The sequence below is a fragment of the Cystoisospora suis genome (assembly GCF_002600585.1).
Source record: "Cystoisospora suis strain Wien I chromosome Unknown contig_2389, whole genome shotgun sequence".
NCBI classification, from domain to species: domain Eukaryota; phylum Apicomplexa; class Conoidasida; order Eucoccidiorida; family Sarcocystidae; genus Cystoisospora; species Cystoisospora suis.
The window spans coordinates 9,493-32,917 of record NW_027155188.1 but is presented as its reverse complement, the minus strand read 5'-3'; the positions used below and the strand labels follow the sequence as shown (position 1 = coordinate 32,917).

Genomic DNA, 23,425 nt, shown 5'->3' with positions numbered 1-23,425 from the left:
TAGCTGTCCACGAGCGCCTATTGTGTTTTGTCATTCTGGTACAGAGTCTTCCAGGTCAGGCCAATCACCGGGGAGCGGCGGGAGAACTGCTCCGACTGCGGTGTAGAACACCTGCCAGGAACATATCACGAAACATCGGCGCCATCCTGAGCCACCTTTCAAAGGCTTTCGTGATGGAGTTTCGAATATCCTCCCGGTTTGTCTGTTCCCTTTCGTGGTCTTGGAACCTGCTCCACCGGGAGTCCAATGCCTTCCCACAACCCTTGCGGCCTCTACGCCCAATGAGTGTCCACGAAACTCTCCGCACACCGCGGAAGTTCTGCCGTCGCCGGCAACAGTCTTCAGTGGCCCGAGAGTAGCGGGGCACAGTTCTGTCGCTGCAGCTAGCAGAGTCGTCTGCATCGGTTCTTGACAAGCGGAACGGGGGGCGAAAGCCTCGCGGTATAACGGCTGCCGCGAAGAGGTAGGGACGTCCATCTGGTTTGTCGCACAAGAGCAGAACGCCGAACACTTACAGGACGAGGCGCACAGTAACCGACACTTCGGCGGTGGTACACAGAACACCACCCCTCTGCGGCATGGCACATGTGCGCCTCACAATTATAAGGCAGGCGGTACGCTAGTAGAGGACGCCTCCGCGACCGCGGCGCCCACTCTTTGCGGCGCGATGGGCCTCAGGAGAACCGGCCTGTTGCAGCCGCAGACAGGACAACGGAGAAACACGTTGTTTGAGAGGCGCGGGACAGGGACAGAAAACGAAATATCAGTGCTCCAAGGAATCATCTTTCTTTTGCAGGCAATTGAGGGAGCCTAAATACTCAGGAGAGAGGGGATGGTAAACTCCAGTGAAGGCCAGCCGTGTCGAGACCCGACCTTGGGGCCCCGGACGCCTGCAGAACGTGAGGCTGTGACTGTGTCACTATGTCTGCGTCCATGTGCCAGGAATGTGGGCGTACTGCACACTGGCCAGGCAGAGGCCGATGCAGGGGTTTGTAGTAGTGGCGACACGACGCTCGGAGTCGCCACTACTACGTCGTGTTGTGGCCGCCGTGCAGCAGACAGAGTCACCCAGAGCACAAGCGGCGCAACCAGGTGCTGGACGACACAGAATGAGAATACCGCGTCAGGTCTGTGACGCGCCGAACACCGCACGTTCACTGGTCCGTACCTAGAGGGAGCCCAACCTTGCCGAAGGCGAGGTCCCGCCCGCTTCAGGCAGCTCAGGGCCGGTTCGCTGGAGAAGTTTAAGACAGACACAGGTACGGTCGTTTCTATGCATATCTGGGACAGGAACATCCAGCCCCACAGCGACACCCTTGCTGGGGCATCACAAAGCAAACACCCAGCCTTGCGACAGCTTCGGCCAAAACCGACGCGCCGAAACCCTACTGCGTGGTGCCGTCTCCTTCTAACCCACGGTGCGCCGGCCGACGCTGGTCCCCTATCAGCCATTAGAAGCTTCTCTCCCCCCTCTTTCCAAGCAGGAACCAAAAGTCTTTTCGTAACGGGCTTCATCCTGGCCCTGGTTCCCCGACCGACGTCGAAACGCGTGACCGCGACAGTAAAACCGCGGGACGCTCTCAGCCGACAATGTAGGAAGCTACGATACACAGAGCCGGTCCGCAGGGGGGGGCTTGGAGCAATCACCGAAACTGGTGAGTTTACCGGGTCGCGGCCGCTAGGGGAGACGCCCTCCCGCGTCCGTGCAGATGAAGGAACTCTGTAGCTTGTTACGGCTTTGAGAATGCATGTAGCCATCCTGCCGCTACCGGTCGAAGGAGCGCGGGGCCGGCGGCTGCACTCGCGCGATAGATAGTTCGCATGGACCTCGATAACCAGCGGCTTTTTGATAGTACGAATTCGACTTCAAGCCTTTCTGGTACTTGGGATTCCTTTCTGGCATCATAGCGGAGCGTTTGGTTGACCTCGACGCCTGGCGCTCCTCCTTGCGTCCACGGGTGATTTTCAATTCGTCGCGTGCTTCCCTTGGTTTTTTCCGTCTTCCACCGACTGCATTCGCTGCCGTTTTTTTTATTCAGACTGTGGCCTCTCTTTTCGCTCGTCCACCGGGACGCCTTCCACGTACAACGGCAGTCGCACTGGGCAAGGTTTGCGTCGCGTTCTGCGTAGGAAGGGGTCGTCCGTACCTGGTATTCTTTTGCGAGGCCTCGTATCCGGTGATCCGGGGCGGGAGCCCCCTTTGACATAGAGCAGGCTGTGTTGCCGTCACTTTTTGCAGTTTTCTCGTATTCGTGACTTGACTGGCTCGCAAAGGCGCGTCGTGGGCATACGATGTCGCCAGAAGGTGGGACTGTCCGCACCGGTAGGCTGCCATTGGCATGGATGGTGCCTGTGGACTAGGCACCGTGGCGAAATATCGAGACAAATCTTTTTCGGGACGTGCGTGAACGGGACAGCAACGTGGGTTCGGCGGGACAGTTAAGGATTGCCGTAGCCTGCTTTCCGTTCCATCATACCTGCATGGGTCTGAATTCAGTTTTTTCAGCTCGGGCATAATGACGACGTTGCGAAGCGAGCCAATGCTTAGGGGCACGTTGGTGCTGCCTTCGGCACTACCAGTAGCCCGACGGTGTTTGGACATGCTGGGGAGACAGGGCAGTGTGCATTTCCTGGATATGAATGCACATTCTCTTACACGTCAGTTCAACACATACATTCAGAGGATTGATGAAATGGAGCGTATCATTCGATTCTTGGAAGAGGAGGTTAATCGTTTACAAGATGCTGGTGCAAAGATAGTCACCGGACCTGAGGGTGCGCAGAATTTCCTGGATCACGATAAAAATTACCAGCTGGATAAAGTCGAGGAAGCGTTGAACAGATTGCATGCGCAGTTCGTCCGTTTCAAAAGCAACAATGCCGACTTGATTCAGCAGAAGAATGCGGCTTTGGAGGAGAAGTGCGTCATGCAGATTGCTGTACAGCAGCTGCGAGGTACCGGTGGTAAGGCTGATGCAGCCTTTTCTCCTAGCGCGCGAAGGAGCATGGCTGACGGTCCTGCATCAGGACAATCAGAAGAGGAAGTTGCAAAGGCCTTACTGCGACAGGAAGATAGCAAGGAAGTAGTTTCGGGTATCGACGATCCGGAGAATGGATTGACAAAAACCGAGGGTGGTGGATCAGGGTCGACAGTATCAACTATAGCGGGTATGGTAGCCACGTCGGATATCGGGAGGTTCCAACGCATGCTTTTTCGGACCACGAGAGGGAATGCCTTCTGTTTCTTCCAGTCCACTTCGGAGAAGCTCTTCCACAGCACGACCGGGGCAGAAATTGAGAAAGGTGTTTTTGTCATCTATTACCAGGGTGCCGTGCACTCTCTTCTTCACGATAAGATCGTCAAGGTGTGCGAAGCTTTCAATGCAAAGCCGTATGAGTGGCCACATAGTGCCCAGGAAGCCTCCAAGCGTCTTGCAGGTACGGACGTAACTCCATGGGTTTCAGTTTACTGTGCCGTTCAGCGGTTTCTAGCGAACTTGTCGCATGCTCTGCATTCGATCCGGACTCACATCTCTTTTTTTTCCTCCAAGTGCTTCCTACGTTCCAAGTGCGGATGACATGTGGGCCACAGCACGGGGTGGGGGAGGGGCCGTTTTATGTCTCGCTGCTAGCGCTTTCTTCAACTTCTTGTCAAGGGGATGTTGTTGGCACTCCGGGAGAGCATCGGGCATCAATTCAAGGCGTCTAATTTGTATAAATTATCTTACGTACATGTTCTTTCATAGGGTTTGGGGCTATTCAGTCTCATATGTGTTAGGCACGTCTCCTGTGCTTTTCCGGAGCTGCTTCTCGCCCTTTTAGGACGCGTCGTGGTCACGGACTGTGCTAAGGTCTACGTCTGGTAGCGGGCCCTAAGTCTCCGAAGTCCCTCACTGCGGTGTCTGTATAGATACGCCGACCGCGTACAGTTTGGTCGTAGCCGGTAGGGCCGCTGTTGCAGAACTTCGATAGACTGAATAGGAACTTTTTCTCAGTCGACTTGGTGGTCGAGCATGGGGTACAATGACGATCCCGTCACGAGGTGGCTGAGGAGGATGCGAGCAAGGTACCGTTCGACGCACCTGTGGGGAGAGAGCTGTTGAGGCTGGAGTTCAGGCAGTGGTGAGGGCTGCCGACCACCTAAATCTAAGGAAATAGAAGGGGAGCGCTGCCATGAGAACAGACTGTTGTTTTGTCTTCGTGTGTAGCAACAAAACAAGCACTGCTTTTCTCTGCGTCTGTTTCTTTCAGCTCTGGAAGGTCTGTTAGACGACAAAGAACGGGCGTTGGCGGCCTACGAGCGGTACTTCCTCGGCGAGATTAGTTTACTACTTGAAGTAACTCGGCCGGGTGGCTCTTCTCTGTTGGAAGAGTGGAAGATGTTCTGTCAGAAGGAGAAGGCGGTCTACGTCACACTGAATCAGTTCCAGGGTGCGTTTCTGTTTTTCTTAGCGTTGCCCTGTCAGTGTTGTGCGCGTAAAATGTGTCCCTCACTTTCTACTATCGCGCGTATGAGAATGACGACGGTACACGTCATTCGGATCTTTGTTCCTTTGGCGCCGATAGCAGCGTAGCGGGCGTATAGCAGTTGGCTGTGCGAGTTTTCGTCACTTGAAAAGCCTCGCCTCGTGTTCTCCGAATTTTTTTCTCAGGCAGAGACATGACACTACGTTGCGACTGCTGGCTTCCACGGGACAAGGAAGAGGATGTGCGAGCTTTGCTTAAGGAGAGCAGCTCGGGCGACGGCGAGGGGGAGGAGCAGGTCAGCACCTTTCCTTGGGGCAGAGGAACAGTGGCGGCGATGCGGCGTAGGGTGGGACGGTATAGGTCCCCGGACTCGTTCTCTCTGGGGCGGTTTTTAGCGGGAGGAAGAATGTCACGTGTTGTTCATCAGTCTGGTTTTAATATTCTGTCATTCTGCCGTCTCTCCTTCGGGGGATATGCGTTTTTTGCGTGGAATGGTGGCGTCAGAGATTGATGTGGTCTTTGGTAGTTTTGACTAGCCTGTGTTTTGGTATTTCCAGTCTCAAGATCAGCGCCTGTGATTCGCTCGATTCGAAATGAACAATCTGGAGACTCAGAGTTTCCGTAGAGGGAACGCCACGCTGTTGATATGGTACAGGGTAGAATTCGTACTGCGCGCTGATTCCAGTATAAACCTGTTTGGACATGTGTGTACGGTTTTGGGTCACAGGCGGCTGCATTTCTTTTGGTTGAGAAAGGCCGCCCAACGAGTATGCCGCCTACATATTTCAAGACGACGGAGTTCACGGAACCTGCTCAAATCATGGTCAGTCGCCAGCGCCGTTCAAACAGTCTCAAGCACTCTTGCCGTTGTCAAGCGAAGTTTCGGGAACGCATATAAGTCATTTTCGTCCAGTCTTGCCAGGCAGATTTCACAGGAGCTTCGTTGCTTCGTCTTGCGGGTGTAGACGTGGCACGTCGCAAGCTTTAATACTCCCCTCGAGCCTGGTAGTGAGAAGAGGCGGTGGTGCTGAGCCCTGTATTGTAACCCGGTATAGATGGTGTGTGGCTGCTTTTTTGTTTTCAGGTCGATACGTACGGCGTTCCGCGGTACCAGGAGGCGAATCCGGCTGTCTTAACCACTGTCACTTTTCCGTTCTTGTTCGGTGTCATGTACGGAGATATCGGTCACGGCTTGTGTGTCATGTTGGTGGGACTCTTTCTCTTGATTCGGGCCAAAGCGTTAACACAGGACAAAACAGCCGCTCTACATGGTGCAGTCAAGTATCGTTACATGATTCTCTTCATGGGTTTTTTCGCGTTTTTCGGTGGATTCATGTACAACGACTGGTTTGCGCTCGGCCTAGATATTTTCGGCTCGAAGTATACGTGGAAGGGTGCGTCGGTCGGGACGACAAATGTCACACTCGCGAAGCGGGTAAGTCACATCAAGAAACTGTGTGTCTCGCCAGTTCAGTGAACAAGTCAGCTCGAGAAGGATGTCCGGGAGGGTGTTATAAGTGTACGGTCTCCGCAGCCGATTTGTGTTGTGGAGCAAATATGTATTTTTGCGGTGGCCACCAGCGACCGCGTTCACGCGATCTTGTCTGTTTTGCTGAACTAATTTTGCAGTATTCGTGTTACACTCGCACGGCTGATACCAATCCACCATGTATTGGTGATGACGCGACGGAGTGTTCTAGCAGTGCATGCGTGTGCCTGTAGGACGGCGAGTTTCCATATCCTTTCGGCTTTGACCCGGCATGGAAAGGAGCAGCAAACGAACTCCTGTTTACGAATTCTTTCAAGATGAAGTTCTCAGTCATAGTCGGCTTTGTACAAATGTTTGTGGGCGTCTTACTGAAAGGGTCCAATGCATTGTTTTTCAAGGAGCCGCTGGACTTCATCTTCGAATTCATTCCGCAAGTTCTCTTTATATGCTCCTTAGTGGGTTACATGGACTTCCTCATCGTGTATAAGTGGGTCACACCGGCGGATGAGAACAAGCCAAATCTTATAAACACGATCATCAACATGTGCATGCTGTCAGAAGTGAAGACTGAAGATGAAATGTTTTCCAACCAGCAACTTGTTGAACGCGTCCTGTTTTTCTTGATGGTTATCTCGATTCCCCTAATGCTTATACCGAAGCCAGTCATTCTCTCTGTTCGGATGAAGAAGAGTCCGTCTCACCGGAGAGAAGGTCTGAGCTCGGGGAAAACAAATGCGTCTACGATTGAGCTAGAGCATCCCCGTTCGGATCCAGAAGCGAACGGTGGTTTAGCTGTGAGCGGCGACACACCAGGGGGACGGGATCAGACTGGAGAATCCATGAACCGGAAAAAGCAGCGGACGCTTGACGATGGACAGGGAAGTGAACTCTCCTTAGACAGGCACGTGGAGGAACCCGAGGAGCATGAAGGTGTCGGAGACATTTTCATTCACCAGATGATTGAGACTATCGAATTCATTCTGGGGACGATTTCCAACACAGCTTCCTATCTTCGACTATGGGCTCTTTCGCTTGCACACCAACAATTAGCGCTCGTATTCTACACTCAGACAGTGGTCCGGGCAGTCGAGTTGTCCGACAATGTCGCCCTTGTCACAGTGGCGCTCTTCTTCATTTTCGCCGCGTACGCATGTATCACGTTTGCGGTTATTCTCTGCATGGACTTTCTGGAAGTGTCGCTTCATGCTCTGAGGCTTCAGTGGGTCGAGTTTCAGAACAAGTTTTACAAGGGTGACGGATATAAGTTTGCACCTCTCTATTTTCTCAAGCTCCTGCAGGGCGAGGACGCCTAAGGGCAAGTGCCTGTTCTGCATGACGTGTGGTGAGAAGCCAGAGAAGTGTGATTCTTTGATTGCAAGTGCCTGTTCTGCATGACGTGTGGTGAGAAGCCAGAGAAGTGTGATTCTTTGATTATTTCGGAGTTGCCGGAGAGCGCTGTTTTCTTTGATGGAAGAGAGGTCTGTTGGTCTCGCTGACGGGAGGGGTATCCGTCGTCCTTCTACCATGGAGAACCTTGAACTGCGTATGAGGACTTGAATGTGACATCAACCGGTCCTTGTTGGTACGTAGTGCTGCGTAGCGCTGCATGAAGCAGCAGCGGAAGTGCGCGGGACTGTAGTGTTAGTGTAGGCCGACGGGAGATCGATGGCGGTTGTGCTGGTGGGCGCTTTTTCTGCGCTCACCCATGGGCGCGTGATCCGGATCCAACGGACTCTGACTTCATGAGTTGGAATGTAGTTTGTAGGTGGCTAATCCCTTGGGCATGTAGCATGATGTCTTATCTTTTCAATCGTTGGTAGTGCAGCGGCCCACCGCACTACAAGTAATAATCGGAAGCATCCCGATTCTCACACGGACGTTAGGGCCTCTCGCTTTCCAACCTTTGACGGAGTTTTTTTTTCTTGCAGTTGGCGACAGCGCTTGCCTCTGGTTTCTGCCGCATGGACACGGAGTTAGTGTTACCGCCGACAGATGCCATGCTCCCATGAACCTTTCGGTAACTACATTACCGAGCCCTCAAGATCATGGCGAGTCAGTTGACGTGTCGGGGCCCCTCAGGGTTTCTGAGCAGAGCGTAGGCCGTCACGCAGTCGCACTCAGGCATCTTCGGTGAAAAGTGGGGCGCTCGGCATTTCTTCAAGTACTGGGCAACGGTGTTACTGTGTAGATCAAAGCACAACAGTCGGTCGCTCTTCGGCACACTAGGCGACCTAGTAGAGCCTCCTGAACCGGTCTTACAAGGAGCGTGTGCGCTGCGCCCGGGTAGGCGGTCGGCAGGTTTCAACTCCGGTTACCCACTGGGACAGTTACTCCTGTTGCGGTCGGTATTCGACTGCTACGAGCGACCGTGTTCGGGTACCGCGCAACAGCAAGCTGCGAAAGAAAAATTGCTTTACATGATCTCGGTGCCCCGGTATTTGCCTTGCAGATTAGAGTTGCCTCGGAGTGGGCCCAGCTGACCCAGAAACGAGACTAAACTCCGTAGCAGAACTCGAGTTGTGGCATACTGGAATCAGTGTCCCTCTAGCAAAAGCATGTCTCCGGAACGGGCCCGAAAGGACACGCACCGCGGGCCTGCAGTTGATTATTTGCTCACCCATATCGTTGTCTTGGCACGGAAGCCGTAGCTGTCGCCTTGTGGAAGGAATGTCTGTTTTTTTAGCGGCCCTTGTCTAGACACGCACAAGTCTGCACCACCGCCTCCTATATACACTTATTAGCATTCAACATTATCAACAATACCCTACACCACGCGCGTTTTCCTCAAAAAGAATGCTCCCGTGTAAAACATGGCTTATGATGAACCAGAGACACGCACCGCGGAAAGCCTATGCCGCAGAAGGCAATGAGAAGCAGTTTGCGTCACCGGCTGAAACATTCAAAATGACGGGGGCAGCGTGCCAACACCCCCTGAGTGATGCCGCCACTACCCTTAGCACGGCAGTCGGCAGATTTACTTGCTTGCTTCCATGTTTTTTTCCGCGAAACGGACGCCAACCCTTTGTGAGAACAGCATGAACTTGCGGACACAGCGGCGGACACACTTTTGTTCAGAATCGTCCAAGTCCTTAGCACGGAACTGGGTAATGCACTCGTTGAAGCATCGCTCCACCACGGAGTTGTATGTGTCCATGCTGTCTTTTATCTGAAGGCGGTTCAACTCTTTCATCACCGCCGCCTGCTCAGCAGGCGACAGGTGCTGCATTTGTTGGCCTCCGCTCATTGTTGATCTTAGGCTCGGCTGCACTCCGAAGAAGCACAAGCACGCTACGGAACAGGCAGACTAAGGGCCACAGCATCCACAATTGCCATCACACACTGCCACACCAGACTGAGCCAAGAGCTCAGAGAGGACATAACAAGACACAGACTGGCGTAAGGTTCCGCAGTCATGCGCGCTCTCGTTGTTCAGGTAGGTCAGAGGTGTCAGTCTCCTTTATCCCTTAGGCGGCCACCCAACGTTGAGGACGACGAACGCGGAACCCTGGGGCCCAGTCGCTTGCTGGCAGTTACTCGGCAGTCACAGAAGAAAACGTATCCGACTCCGGGGGGAAACGCAGCGACACATTGTGATACACACTGGGTTTTCCTCGGGCGCCAAGCAGAATTTTCTTCAGGTTAGCATGCCAGTCGTCGACGCGGGAGTCTGCTACAAACTTACACGGGCAACCTAGACTACAATGCAAGACAGCTGCAAAAAAGCTAACTAATCCGCAGAGATGCACGGACCGACGCAAACACAAATGAGGCGAAAGAAAAGTGGCAGACGTAAAACTGAGGAAGCCAGGAAGCTACGCGGCAGTCTTGCATCGGATAGTTGGCGGTGACGGTTTGCATCGCATGCGGGGGTCGTCGATTCACCCCGGAACAGGGGCTTAGCGATGCGTGGTATGCATCTGCTTGTGGCAGTCCAGAAGGAAATCAGCGAGCATTCTCTCATTTATACTCCAGTTTGGTATCCCAGCGACGAGCCTTCTTACCGAGAGAGGGAATGTGGATCTGAAGCCCGCAACACGAGATGAGCCCTCTCCTAAAGGAATGCCTGGGGACTTTTCACTGCACTTTTCTGGGATCGGTCCACGGAACGAAGCGAGCGCGTTTGAGCGGTAAAAGCTGGCGTCCATGAGCTGAGTCAAATTCTAGGACGGAGTTTGGCTTTCAAGTGGTAGTTCGTGCGAATGTGCGGACAAGAGTTCATCGGTGTCGCGTTCTGTTTCCCTGCCGTCCGGACTTCACCTCGCCCCGTAAAATGAGCATCTCGAGCGATCCGCTGCCTGGCTGCCCTACGTGTCTGCTTTGGAATACTCCGTAGGTGTCTGGCCAGGCTGGAAACGCTCAAGTGTCGTTTCTTCCGGGGTGACGGAGGGTGTCCAGGCAGTCTCGAATCTGACTCAAATAGTCAGCTGCCCTCCCGTTGTGTATTCATGTTCACCGGAGTCTTGCTATAAGAAAGCTATCGCCGTCCCACTCCCCGACTACCGTAGCGCTCAATCGACTGCCGTAGCGCTCAATGGGTAATGCGCTAGGTGCCCATCCCTTCCGGCGCAGGGACGCTGCTGCCGCCGACGTTTCTCAAACATCATCTTGGCCCGCTCCCGCTCCGACACCAGCCGTATCAGCAGCGACAGTTGCGGGTCTCCGTGCTGCCTATTTACACACCGAAACGAGGCCGGGCACGAATCGTTTCACGTCGGAGGCTGCTAGCGGCCCTCAGGCCCCGCCCTCGCTTCAGCAGTCCTCACCCGCACCGACCCATACTGTCGAAACTGCTTGTAGTCCGGACACACCAGAGGTGCGTGCTTTTCCACACCCCCTTTCAGGTTCGGCTGTGCAACCGGAGATTTCCTCACAGGGCTTGCCAAGGGCGCCTCACCTTATCAAGCCGGCTGAGGGGACGCGCAGTGAGCGTGACTATCCTGCTGTGCACTTTTGTTCGGAAACAAACGATCCGACAGATCCCTGCAATGCCCAGTGGCTTCTGGTGAGCAGCTCGGCGCATACAGCGCAGATTTTGACAGTGACTCAAGGTTTCTCTGTGCTCGAGTTAGCTGCAGTCACCGCGATAAAGAGCATACCCTCCAACAGGCAGGGGCCTCTCTCCTTCGTGGCATTCATATCCCAAAGCGGAAACGCAGACCAACAAACTTACTTTGCACTGACGCGCTAAGGACTGTTACTGTGCCCACTTCAAAGGCAGAAACAAACTGCAATTGACGGTTTTTGCGTACACCCTGGGGCTCTGATGTACTTTTTGCATCTACAGAAGGCGATGACAACTAGAGGATCACAGTGGAGCAACTATCAGAGTGATGTTGGGTGCTCCCGGGCCTTGTCGTGCCCCTTGAGAGCACTGCTTTGCATAGAATTGCTCGCGGATCGGTCTCGGTACTGGTATGAGGGGACGGGAATACTCAGGAAGCAGTCTCATGCTCGCATTACTCCCTCCGGTTCTCAGGCTCTCGCTTTGTGCTATGGTGTCAAGTGTAGCAACGCCGTACTGTCGAAAGAGAGTGGACAGCTCTTAGCCGCGCATGGCAGATCACGCGTCTGTCCCGAGTATTTCGTGGAAGCCTGCGCCTTTTGTGTGCCTCGGGAACGTCTGTGAGAAAGTGACTCCTTTGTCGCTCTGTCTCATAGCCCGTCTTCACTAGCACTGGTTTACCGGAGTAGTGGCTGTCGTGGGAGCGTTGGGTTGAAGTCTCACAGATTCGTAGGTTATTTTTTGTTCCCGTCCTTTCTGTGTTTCCAGCTGTGGACGTATGCCGCATATGCCTCACCCAGACCATCCGTCGAGGAACAGCGGCATTTGCGGGTGTTCTTTGAGGAATTTCCTGACCAGTGTACCTTCGGCCCCGGCGCCAGCTGCTACAGTGAAGCCGTGAGAGCTACTCCTCCGAGGTATGTGTGTGGCTCTACAAAGGATCGCGCACACAGAGGAGCGCTTACATACTGCATTTTTTTTTAAAGGTGTTTACTGAACAGACAGACTATGTGAGGGTGGACAGCATATGGCCCTACGCCTGCCGACCTTGTTCGGCCACACAGACTTTCGTATGCTCGGGCAGGAGTAGCATTCGCCTCCGAGCGAAAGGCCGCGTCCCGTCTACAACTGATGCGACAACCGGAGAGTTACACGGTTGATGAGTGCCCACGACTGGCTCTAAGAGATGGTGTGCGCAACATCTCGTACATTGCTCCCTAGGACAGTCAGTTTGTCAGAAGATGAAAATCCAACAGGCTGGTAGAACCGAAATCCTGCGCATGAGTCCGCGATGGCGCTGTCAATGACGGTAGCCTGTCGTCGATCTACAGCCGCACCCCACTGGGAATGGTTTATCGTGAGGTGCCTCGCGGCACCATATACCAAACCACTCCAGTGTTCCGCGCAAGGACGCGTTATACCAAGTTTCTCAGCCGTAATGAGTATCCTCTCAGGGTGGAGAGCCGGCGAGACTTGCTGCTCTGGCTGTGTCTGGTCGAGAACCAGTGCCGCTTGAAAGTAGGAATGCCCACGAGGCCGTGCAGGTAGGCTGCCCGAGAGTAGAGGGGTTGTACGTCGCTATCGGCAGCCTCCCGTCTCCAACATTTGGTATGTGCTTAACAGCGTTGCTGTTTTCTGACTTGTATGTTCAAAGGGTAGACGTCAGAAACCACTGCGACGTAGAAAGTGAACCAGCCGAAAACTGGTGGTGTTCCAGTCTGTGTGTGACTAGCGGCAGTCTTGAAGCTACACGCAGAAAGTAGGCCTCTGAGTGCACTGATCAAGCCAAGAATACTGCTGGTCTGCGATCTGATCACGTTTGTGTGCTCATGCTGACTAGTCTTGAACATCTGCTTTCGTGTTTGCTGCCCTAGAGGCTGGTGGAGAACCGTTCATGCGAATGCCGCCGGCGTGCAGTGATGCAGTGTGGATAAACTATCGCACATTTGCTGGCCCCTAGTAAACACTCCGGTGCCGGCACTTTTCGGTCACAGGTTACGGGTAGTCTCTAGACTTTTGTGGAAGCTACGCAGACGGTCATAGTGGACTTGAAGGTGGCCTTGTGCTTGGTGGTTGACGTGCTCCAGGTACAGCGAGCTTGTCCGACGGTGGCGCTACGATGACGGTTATCTGTAGCCTTCCGAGAAATCGGGGAGTAGTCACAGATCAGTCTGCTCTGACGTGAGAGGACTGCGATGGGGCGTTCATGAAACGAAGAGATAAAATGGGCAGTCCGCCTGGCAAGCAACAACCGGCGCTGCGTTTGGCTCGCCTTCTCAGGACAAGTCGCCCGGCATATGCGGAGAGTGATTTCCGGAAAGGCCTTATGTTTGAGGCGTTTGTTCGACTTTCCGGCGTCTTCACGGCGCGATCTCCAAGTTGCTGTCGTGAACCGACATTGCTACCGTTGACGGAGACTTCCCCGTAGTTTGTATGCAACTCATTAATAATGAATCACGAGTTCCTCTTCGTGTCGAACGAGTCGTATTGTCCGGAAGCTGAGTGTGCCCGGTCGAATTTCCCCCCCAGCCCACCTTCGTTCATCAGGTGGAAATGGAGATCGCGTACGGACCGCCCCGACAACGCCAACTCACCGAGAAATTGCACGGTCGAAGCAGTGCTGGCTGGTTTGCCTGGCGGTGGCGCACGGTGCGGCAATGAGCCTGCAAGTGCATCTGCGGCGAGCAGACCGGGACTCCGTCTGCTCGCCATACTCACGCTGAGGAACGCCCGAGAGCCTTCTTCGATCCCCCAAGGCGGCGTCAAGCCAGGTAGATCTGGTAGACAAGTACTCGGTAGACTGCAATTTGATAAGCCGCACAACACGCGAAGCCAATTCGCTACGGCCTTTCCTGGAGCACTGTCTCCAAGTAGCTTCTTAGTTCCCTAGAACCCTGTCGGTACACAACTATAGGGTATGAGCAGAGCCAGTCCGATCGCCTCCTGACTATAAAGGCAAAACGAAGTGAGAAGCACTGTACCACCCCTACCCTGCTTTCTTCACCCGGGACGTTCAGTCGTAGCGCTGTTGGACGCGCCTTACTTCTCACATGCCCACAGCGGCGCTCGATCATGGCGCTCCTAAGTATGGATGCGTCCTTCACGAAAGGTGTCTCCGCAGCTAGAGTGAGCGCCTGATGAGGAGTGCATCGCCTCAGAATTTCAAACAATAGTGTATAGGCGCAGCGGATCTCCGACAAAGGAAGGAATCCAGGTTCCGTGACCTACTCTACGTGAAGCCCGTTGCCTCTACTGTACTTCCGTATTTCAGCGCATGGCCCAACCCCGCCTCGTTCCCAGACAAGGGTACGGGTCAGGGGGAGCCAGCTACCTTTCCGTTCCTTTTCTGACATGGGTGGCAACATCATTTTGACAAGGGGGCAACGTATCTACGCAAAAGCCCGCATGCCCGAGACGGAGAGTTGCGTAAGACAGACAATTCAGAATCTATTCAAGTTGTTTCTCCTCCTCCCTTCGCTTCTGCGGGTGGCGGCCTGGACGCCGTAGACGGGATCCAACGGCACGTTGCCCCCAACAAAAGGAGACTACGACGGCAATGAGCGGCAGGTTTCTCGGGATTCTTGTGCACGCCCCGCTGAATATGCGGGGCTACAGGTCCAAACAAAGTGCCCCTACCCGCGAGCCCCCTTCCACTCAGCATTTGCCTCAAAAAATCCAGACAAGTCGGTCTGGTCATCTACTGCTGCTACTCGCTGTCAACTCCGATCTTCATGCAGGACAAGGACTCTGGGTTCTCCTCGTTAGCAGGTGAACAAGAATAGCGCTCCTGCTATGGCTTCGGCAAGCACCCCAAAAGCACTCGCCCGCAGATTTCCAGCAAAAAGTCGCCTGTTAGTTCGGCTACCCCCTTTGAGACAAAGCAGTATGCTGTATGACACGGTTGCAACCATCGTTTCAAAAACCGCACATAGCCCCACCGTTGCCCATAGCTCCACGGAAGCGCATGAAAATCCGACCCGCACCGTTCAGAGTTGGCAAGTGGACAATATTGCTGCGATTGCCAGAAGAAGAGAGAAAAAAGGAGGTCAAACGTTACGGAGGTTTTGCTCTCTACATGTTATCCTACTTTCCGGGCACGTCGCGTCGACGGCCCCGCGATCACCGCACGCTTAGCCGACTTCAATCTTACAGATGCGATTTATAAGTTAAGCCGACCAAATCTGGTACGACTACATGGACTACCCGCGTCACCACAGAGCTTTACGAGCTCGCCTTTTGTCAGCTGACTTTGTCCAGGGAACTTCTAAACCAATCAGGTGTGTTATCAGTGTGGCATGGTAGCGACGCAAGGGCGCACGTCCACGTCCCTACAGCTGAAGCCAAAATGATCCTCCCTCCGGACCGTGAGCTATCTCACCGGCCGACCCGCATTATAAACTTTTCTCAACAACTGCGCCTTCCACGACAGACTAGTTAGCCAGCGTCCATGCAACACCAAAGGTTCCGGCACACCTCCCGTTCGCTTTACCGGCCCACCTCCACTGGCACCCAGTGTCTCTTGTTCCCCGGGTTTATTCGAGACTGAAGCTAACAGACCAACTCCCTTGAGGGGCGGCGATCTCTTCTCACTTGCTGCCCCATACGAAGCGAACCCGTCTCCTCCTGACGCAGATATCGAGCTGACCCCGCGCTCGAGAGGGAGTTTCTTGATCGTTTCTGCTCCACTACAAGGCTGGCTTACACAGGGGATCAGCATGCCGGTCCGCGCCTGTTTGGTTCCTCCATCTCCGATTGACTCACAACGCTCGGACTCCGCATTTACCCTTTTCCAGTTCCCTTGCTCTCGTCCTAGGAGCAGGCGCCGCCAGTCCCGAACTGGCACAACACTGCAACAGGCCTCCGCGTACCCCTGATTGTCTATCGGCATTCCAGCCGTCCTGTCGGCAGACAGATGGCGCGGAGTCCCCCCGTTCGCTAATATAACCACTCCGGATACCTCATCTGCGGCACTTTTCTGAACGCCACTCTTTCCTTCGTTTTCCTTTTGTCTCAGATGCTCCAATTCCGGGGACTCGGACGACAGGACAGCAGACAACAAGAACGACTTGCTTGTGTGAGCACTTGCGCTTGCTCCCAGCTTCCAGTCCCCGCCGATAGACTGGCTCGGAACAGCTTGTTCTCCCGTGCCAACACCAAGCCATCTGTCTTTTGGAACAGCCGCTGTCAAGACGGGCGACTCTGGACTTCGCTGATGATGCCGCACGGTGCCCACGCGAGCCGTGCCTGACCGGCAAACCTGGTTCCCATTCACCGCGTCTTCTCTGGGTTGAGACGAGCCGGCCGCCTGCGGAGACTGGGAAAAAGGAGAGGCACGCCGACGTGCGATGCCATAAGCTCCGCCTCCACCTCTGCGACCTGCCACGACAGAAGGGAGAGGCGTATTTGTCAGAGGCTGCGCGGACACTGCACGCGCAACAGTTAACAGTGGCAAGGGAGCGTACGACACTATGTGCTCTCCCTCATCAACGTTTTCCATCCCCGCGGAACTATTTCGGTCGTCAAGAAACGCCTGTTCTGCGGAACAGCACGGTGAACATCGAGACTCCAGTTCCCACTCACGAGGCGGCCCCGCACCCCTGGGAGACGTTTCCCTAGAATTCGACGCATCAGCTACTGTCGTAGTCGGAGCGACGCTGTCGTCATTCTTCATGACGTGTCCACCCAGCTGTGACCACTCTTGCCGATGCGCGCCGCTACAGCTCTGACTAGTCTCTTCAGCAGATAAACTGGGTCCGGCTTCACAGGTGACGGTGACAGGACTCGAGCTGCCTGAACGAGCTGTACCTCCACTACTTCCAAGAGATTCCAGACGCTCAGGCCCTCGCCCTCCCTGCTCCTCTTTGGAAGAACTGCGCCCGCTTTCACGCGAAGCAGGCCTCCCAGCCGAGGCTCTAGGTGACGTACGTGCTAGCTGGGAGCGTCTCTCCGAATCGGACAAACACTCCATGCCGCGGCGGCCGCCCTTCTCCAAGCTAGAGTCAACCGATGTATCAATAGCGCTGCACGCCAACAACGCACCCGGAGACTTCCCAACCGCTACAGCCGAGCGCCCAGATCCCAGCTCATTCTCATCCTGGCCACCGTCACTCACTGATCCACCGTCCCGCGAAGCTGTAGCATGTATCGAAGCCCCTGCCTTAGTCTCTGTACAATCCTCTACGACATTCGCTTCTCCCCCTCTCGGCGGTCCAGGCGAACCACGGACTGGTGCCTCCGAAGGATCACACTCAGCAGATGCACTTCCAAAGGTGCTGCTTGCTGAACACAGCAGCCGGTCCAGATTACTTCCACACATCCGCGAAGGTGAACCACTGGAGACTGGAGCTCCTTTCCCCGCGACTCCAGGCACAGCAGAGACGCCCGTAGCCGTTGATACTCCTTTACTTGTCGCCTTGGACAAGCCGTCGCTGTTGGAAAGGGGCCCACGCTTGGTTGCGGCCGCGCTGTCCACTCGGCTTTTGACGTGGGAATTCTCTGAACCGAACTCATTCCGCCGCCCCTGCTGGAACTCGCCACCTCGGCGCTGAGAGACTGGGAGCTCTCCCTCATTCTTCACACCAGCATCGCTCAGCCTGGGGTTACCCGCTTTGATGCTGGCATCCCCTTCTCCTTTCCGGCTTTCGATTTCCGTTGACGAGCTTCGAGGGGGACAGGGTGTGTCTGCAGCAAAAACGCTACCGATCTCCTGAGTCGCGATCCTTTTCACCAGTCCGGCTGATGTCATGCGACACTGGTTGGACGCTCGTGCACTGCTAGAACTCTCTTTCTCTGCTTCTGCTGCAGTCTTCCTCATGGCAGATGTAGCTGCAGATAGGCTAGCAGATTGGCGAGCATCATGACTGACGTCTGCTGACACCGTATTTCCACTACACCTCCCACCGCTCTGATGAACAGAAGCTGGGGGAGAGCCAAGGCTTCCGTTTACAGTCCAGCATGCTACGCTGCTGCTAGTAGACTCTGTGTCACCCGTCAATAAAGCCTGGCTTTCTTTCAAGCACTGCTGTCCAGTAGGGCCGGCTCCATGACCCCCGACCACCGGCAAGTCATCCTTCTCTTGTTTTATTCCAGGAACTGGTCGAGCTGCGCCACTGCTACTACTATTACTGATGACGATGGTACGGTCGTGGTTCTCTTCAGCCGGAGTTTTCGATGCCGCAGTGTAAGGCGTGAAGCCGGTCGATACACTCTGCTCCACTGAAGTCAACCCACCACCACCGGTTGCAGAGTTGAGAGGGGCTGCTTTGATCGTATTGCTGGGCCGGCCGGCAGAGCTTTGTTTCGTCCGCAGCGACGAGGATGTGTCCACACTGGTCAATACCCGCGTGGATCCCTTTTCCTTTTCTGATGGCTTTCCACAAGCGCCCTCAGAGTTCGCGCCGTTCCCCCCTCCCCTCGAACACTTGCTCTGGTGTGAAAAAGCTCCTGATGAGTCACCGTCCGCCGCTGGGACACGTGAGCAGCTCCTCTTCTCGCCTGGGTCTGGGGAAACACGCTGACTACACGAAGCAACGCCCTTAACGTGAGAGACAGTCACGCTGACAGAAGATCCGCCGGAGTGTGCTGCGCCGGCTGAAGTTCCCCCTCCACCTGAGGTCGATGAATGCCGGTTTGTGGCAGGGGTTGAACTTGCGGAGCCCGCACTGGCCTTCCTAACTCCGCCCTCCTGAGCAGAATGATGAGAAGCTGCTACCACGCCTCCCCCGCAGTCCCTCCGATCGCCACCTATCTTTACGCCACTACTGTGTACAGGACCGTTCGCGGTGCTGCTTGCGCCGTCGCCACCAAGGCGACGGCTGTCTTCAGTAGCTGGTGCGGAATTAGGTCCCCCGTTCACCAGGGAACCTGTAGTAGTACAGCGAGAGTGGAACCGCTTCTTGGAAAAGTGGGGCAGCCGTTTGCCACTTCCTGCCAAACAAGAGCCGCTCCGCGATGAAGGCCCACTGCTACGCTGCAAGCTCTTAGGCAAGCACCGGTTGTTTGTCATCCTGCCGCCGCCGAATCCGCTTTCGCTGTCACTGCTGTCACTGCTGCTCGTGCCACTGCTGCTACTACTGCTACTACTGGAGTTGGCCGCCTCCGCACTGGGGGAAACGGCAGCAACCCGCCTCTTCTTACGCAGGCCTTCTCCAGCCTTCGAAGCCGCGTGCTCCGCGCCTTCTCCGCCCTTCAGCGATCGCAGCCCCGAAGAGGGGGGACTGGTTTTACTCCTGGCACCACAGGAATGGGGGTGCTGCGTTGAAGCCGAGACAGAGCTGTTGCCAGGCCCGGTTCCCCGTGCCTCGAGATGCTGGGACTGTCGATGAGCATTACCGAGCACTGAGTCCCCCCTGGTGCCGCCCCCGCCTGAATCACCGGACTGCCGTCCAGTCACTTTGTCTGGACTGCGTCGCGTACCATCAGAGGGCCCGCCCGAAGCAGGAGGCGGGTTTGAGGTAACAGCTGCGACCGGTTGCTCCGTAACGCTGTTTTGACTGGAGCTTCCCTTTCCGGTCGCGACACGTTTCACAGAAACCCTAAGGGGAGAAGATGGAGGTCCCTCGTCATCCGTAGAATCAATAACACGACTGTGCTTCCGTTTCGAACCTGAACTACAGACAGAGTTTCTCACGGCACTGACAGCTACAGCTGTTTGAACAGCCACCCCACTGGAAGCACTGACAGCACTACCTGAGTGGGATCCCAGCTGCGATTCCCGACTATCACCTGAGTCACCAGGCTTTGACCCCGCAGAAAGTTTGCCGGGACCCGAACCGCCGTCGCCCGTCAGCCGCGCATGAGACGGATGTTTCTTCGGACCCTTTTCACTGCCGCTGTAGTTGCCAGGGGAAGTACTAGCTCCTGAGGCAGATGAGGGGTTCGAGCTGGGAACGTTACTGACACCGGACTGCTTCTGGCGCTCCTCGTTGGCCAATCTTGCAAACATTTCTTCGTAATACTTGATCTTGCGGAGCTCTCTTGCGCTGAGCTCACTGTCAAAACCACATGCAACTTTCTTCCCTGAAGACGTGCTCGAACTACTTGCCTTAGTACTAGATTGGGTATCTCTTCCCGAGAAACTGCTGCTTTGCTTGGTGCTGGAATGAGAATGCCTTTCTCCTGATGGATTCCCAGACATCTTGCTAGTTTGCGAGTTGCTACCAGAGTGCCCTTTCCCGTGGCCCTGGCCATTGCTTACCGCCCCGGCATGCTTACCGGAATAGGGACTATGTGCGGCCTGCTTGGCGCCCCCACTACATGAGCGATGGCTGTTTTGAGGAGGTGCAGTTCCGGAGTCACCCTTCCCGCCGCGAAAAGCACTGTTAGCGATAACACAGGCCTCTGTGCTGCCGCACTTCCTGCTACTGCTGTCTGCCGCCCCTCCCCCGCCTTCTACAACAATCCCACACGACGGCCCAGTCCGTGACGAAGAGGTACCACTGACAATCTCTGCCACCTGGCCACCATTGTGCTCAGAAAGAATGCCGCTCCTCGCAGCAGATGTATCTCCCAAAGGCGGAATCAGAGCTACAGATCTCCGGGCACCTGAGACTCTGGCATCTCCATCGGGGACCGAACACACGGAGTGTAGGTCGCCCTCACCAGTAGACGAGGAGTTCCGGGAGCCGGTCGGCTCGTCAGATTCACCCATGCGGCCGAGGAATGCTGCTACCGAAGGCGGAGGCATTAGTCACTTGGACCCACGTGGCAACCAACCGGCCGCTCCGCAGCTTGTCTCCGGCAACAGAAAACAGTACGGGGATGAAGACATACGTGGTCCGGACCTCGGAAAAAAGCTCTAACCCGAACTCCAAGCTCCAGGGCCTCCAGAGGGGCAGTCGACCCTGCAACGAAGTAACAAAGTCATAAACTGCCTGCCGGGAACGAGCGTTACATGGCTGCGGCCTGCGAAGTCACTAACGAAGAGCATACTTCGGCGTAAACGGAACCACCGAGCGTCCTGGTTTGTTCGTAGAGAACAGAGTCGCGACAAATACTCCCTGACCGGGCTGATGGGGAAAAAACGATAGCGCCCTACACTCGGCTACTAAGCGGAATAAACGCAAAACTCGAAGCTAGAAATAGCAGATGTGGTAGGAGGAAGAGTAGAAAACAATCAGGCCGGCGCCGCGAAAACTGGATACTTCAGCGTGTCCCGGCAAAGAAGGACATCCCCGGGAGCCCGAGGAACGTGACGGCAAAAAGTGTCCAAAAGTTTCTTGAAAACTCTCCGAACTCTACACGAAAAGCCGCGGAACTGCTGACGACAGATGGGAAACCAACTGAAGCAAAACCTGGAGATGACTCCCAACGATCGCGTATGCGGCCGCGGAAAAGAAATTGCCCCCGATACGGCATATAACTCTCTTGTCGCTGCTGCTGTCGCAAAGAACAACGAGTCGTGAGCGGGAGACGTTAATTAGCTTAGTGGGCCTGTTCCGGGACAAAAGGCCGCCAGACTCAGCAACCGAATTACCAACATTTTTACCCGACGCAGCCCCGCGAGGCAGGCAGATGCCCAACGGCTGGGAGCCGAAAGAAGAGGATTAGAGAAGGGGGATGATGTAACGGCGGCGCTGGGAGGACACGACCAGAGTTCGTCACGTAGCGCTGCTGCTTTCGCGCACGCACGCGCACTGTCTTGGCAGAACTGCTGCCAGTGGTCCCTACGAACTATCACTCATCGGAATAACACGACGACTAATAGTGCTCCTACACCTGACTTCACTTGTGCTGCTACTACAGCCGCTGTGCTGCTGATTGCTGCTACTAGCAACTGCCGAAGCTACTTGACACTCCCTAACACCGGTGGTCTTCAGTTTGTTACACGGACGCGGAACTCGCTGTCCCCATGGCGAAGTTGTGAAGGGACTGTTATGGAGGCCGTGTCGGCTGGCAAGCACGACAGATTACGCCCTCTCAGAGAAGGCCGAAGCCTGCCCCCGTTCTAATACGGCTCGACTATAGTGTTCTCGTTTTTGGGAATTTCCTGGAAAGGCTGCATCCTCTACGACCCAAGATAGATGCAGTAAAAGTACCGTTTACGGAACCCTGTTTTGTCTTCTTCCGTGCCCAGTCCAAACGAAAAGTCCTTGGCAGGCAGACAGCCCTCCTGTCGGCGCCCCGCGCCCGCGGCTGGCTCTTTCATTTGAGTATCGGAACAGAGCGTTGGCAAGCATGCTGGCTCAGGGTACACTACACACGCCAGCTAATGCGTGGTTCGTGCTGATGCGCGTGGCATCGAGCGGCTGGCCTTGGGAAAAACGCTGAACAGCGCGGACGCAGCTACAGCCTGCGGCACGACCGCTGCTTCTGTGAAACTGCGTGTGGCGATCCCGTCGGGCGCAAGTTACCCACCGCGTGTTCTCCGTCACAGGCCCGTGAGTGCCACTCGCGGGCGTACAGTGAACCTTCATCTATGCCGTCTTGGCATCCTCGGTCGTCCGTGTCCTAGCTAATTTGAATCTCCACCCAACCGGGAATGCTCACGACTAGTCATCACCTTACCGTGGTTCATTGCCTCCCGCCGAAACCTTTCTGGTGCTCCGCCGTCACGGGTGACCCGGCCCGGCTTGTTGTCGGGCAGACCTGTACATTGTCCTGCGGCTGGCTTCGCTGCGCTCCGCTTCCTCGCGAATCTAGCCCGGGTATTTTGACGGTGGGCAAACGACGTGTGCGCGTTGCCACTGCTTGCACGGTGAAATCAGAAGATGCGGGTGTTGTCGGAGGGGCGGTCTAGCCGATTCCCTCCACCAAATCCTCGGTACCCCAACAGCTTCACCAGCCTTGGGTGCTCGGACGCCTGCTCCCCACCTGTCTTAGATGTTTGCTTTGTTTCGGTTGCTGAAAGCTGAATAGCGATGCCATTCAGTGCGCGTGCTGACTCGCACTGCTTTAGCTATCCCCTGAAAGGACGAGCGGCGCGCAGCCAGACCCGGTATGGCTCATGCTGGAATCGGTCCAGGCGCTGTCGTAGCCTTTTCAGGTGAACAGGTGTCATGCTCGTGACGGGTCGGTTGGGCTTGGGTCCAGCTAGACAACAGCTGACCGAATAATTCCCTCTCCGACTGCCTCTAGAGGCCGAGAGGTCTGGGGGCTGTCCAAAGGAAGGTTTGTGCAGGTGAGAGGTTCAGGGAAGGTTAAGTGAAGGGGCGTCAGCTAAAAAACTAAGGTCGGATACAGTTCTCTTTTCGCATCTACCTGCTTGCAGCGTAGGGCCCGATCCGTTTGATCCACCGCAGAGGGCGGCGCGCCAGCGGAAGAAGGCGTTGCAGACAGGAGACTCCCTCACTCCCAAAGCACACGGTTACCAACAAACAAATTTTCGTATACTCCGCTCTGGCCAAGAAACAGATACCGTGACGCATGTTCGCAGCTAGCAGCGAGTGGCCATTGCTTTTCTCAGACGCAAGCGCTGTCACTTTCTCACGCTGCTAGCTGCGAACGTGCGTCACGGTATCTGTTTCTTG

The 23,425-nt window shown here is 55.2% G+C and overlaps 6 protein-coding genes across 6 annotated transcripts; 2 read left to right on the top strand and 4 right to left on the bottom strand.

Annotated features, from left to right (window-relative positions):
* Positions 1-615: 615 nt before the first annotated feature.
* On the bottom strand, positions 616-1,275 carry CSUI_004987 (uncharacterized protein; the record flags this gene model as incomplete). The annotated part of the gene is made up of 2 exons (XM_068065168.1): positions 616-688; positions 1,169-1,275. Coding segments are annotated over 2 exons (180 nt in total), but the record flags the coding sequence as incomplete, so codon positions are not given.
* Positions 1,008-7,842, top strand: CSUI_004986 (vacuolar proton translocating atpase subunit a). Its single transcript, XM_068065167.1, has 6 exons — positions 1,008-3,438; positions 4,252-4,431; positions 4,653-4,762; positions 5,195-5,290; positions 5,552-5,902; positions 6,190-7,842. The coding sequence occupies exons 1-6, from the start codon at positions 2,517-2,519 to the stop codon at positions 7,267-7,269; spliced, it is 2,739 nt and encodes a 912-aa protein (XP_067922862.1). The 5' UTR covers positions 1,008-2,516; the 3' UTR covers positions 7,270-7,842.
* A 708-nt stretch (positions 7,843-8,550) lies between these two features.
* CSUI_004985 (mitochondrial import inner membrane translocase subunit) lies at positions 8,551-9,747 on the bottom strand. The gene has a single exon (XM_068065166.1). The coding sequence runs from the start codon at positions 9,198-9,200 to the stop codon at positions 8,931-8,933; it is 270 nt and encodes an 89-aa protein (XP_067922861.1). The 5' UTR covers positions 9,201-9,747; the 3' UTR covers positions 8,551-8,930.
* A 137-nt stretch (positions 9,748-9,884) lies between these two features.
* CSUI_004984 (erv1 alr family protein) lies at positions 9,885-13,565 on the top strand. Its single transcript, XM_068065165.1, has 4 exons — positions 9,885-10,958; positions 11,727-11,883; positions 12,402-12,566; positions 13,046-13,565. The coding sequence occupies exons 1-4, from the start codon at positions 10,488-10,490 to the stop codon at positions 13,141-13,143; spliced, it is 891 nt and encodes a 296-aa protein (XP_067922860.1). The 5' UTR covers positions 9,885-10,487; the 3' UTR covers positions 13,144-13,565.
* Positions 13,566-14,366: 801 nt separating this feature from the next.
* CSUI_004983 (uncharacterized protein) lies at positions 14,367-21,666 on the bottom strand. Its single transcript, XM_068065164.1, has one exon. The coding sequence runs from the start codon at positions 20,641-20,643 to the stop codon at positions 15,328-15,330; it is 5,316 nt and encodes a 1,771-aa protein (XP_067922859.1). The 5' UTR covers positions 20,644-21,666; the 3' UTR covers positions 14,367-15,327.
* A 1,501-nt stretch (positions 21,667-23,167) lies between these two features.
* Positions 23,168-23,385, bottom strand: CSUI_004982 (uncharacterized protein; the record flags this gene model as incomplete). The annotated part of the gene is made up of 1 exon (XM_068065163.1): positions 23,168-23,385. A coding segment is annotated over one exon (216 nt), but the record flags the coding sequence as incomplete, so codon positions are not given.
* Between the last annotated feature and the right edge of the window lie 40 nt (positions 23,386-23,425).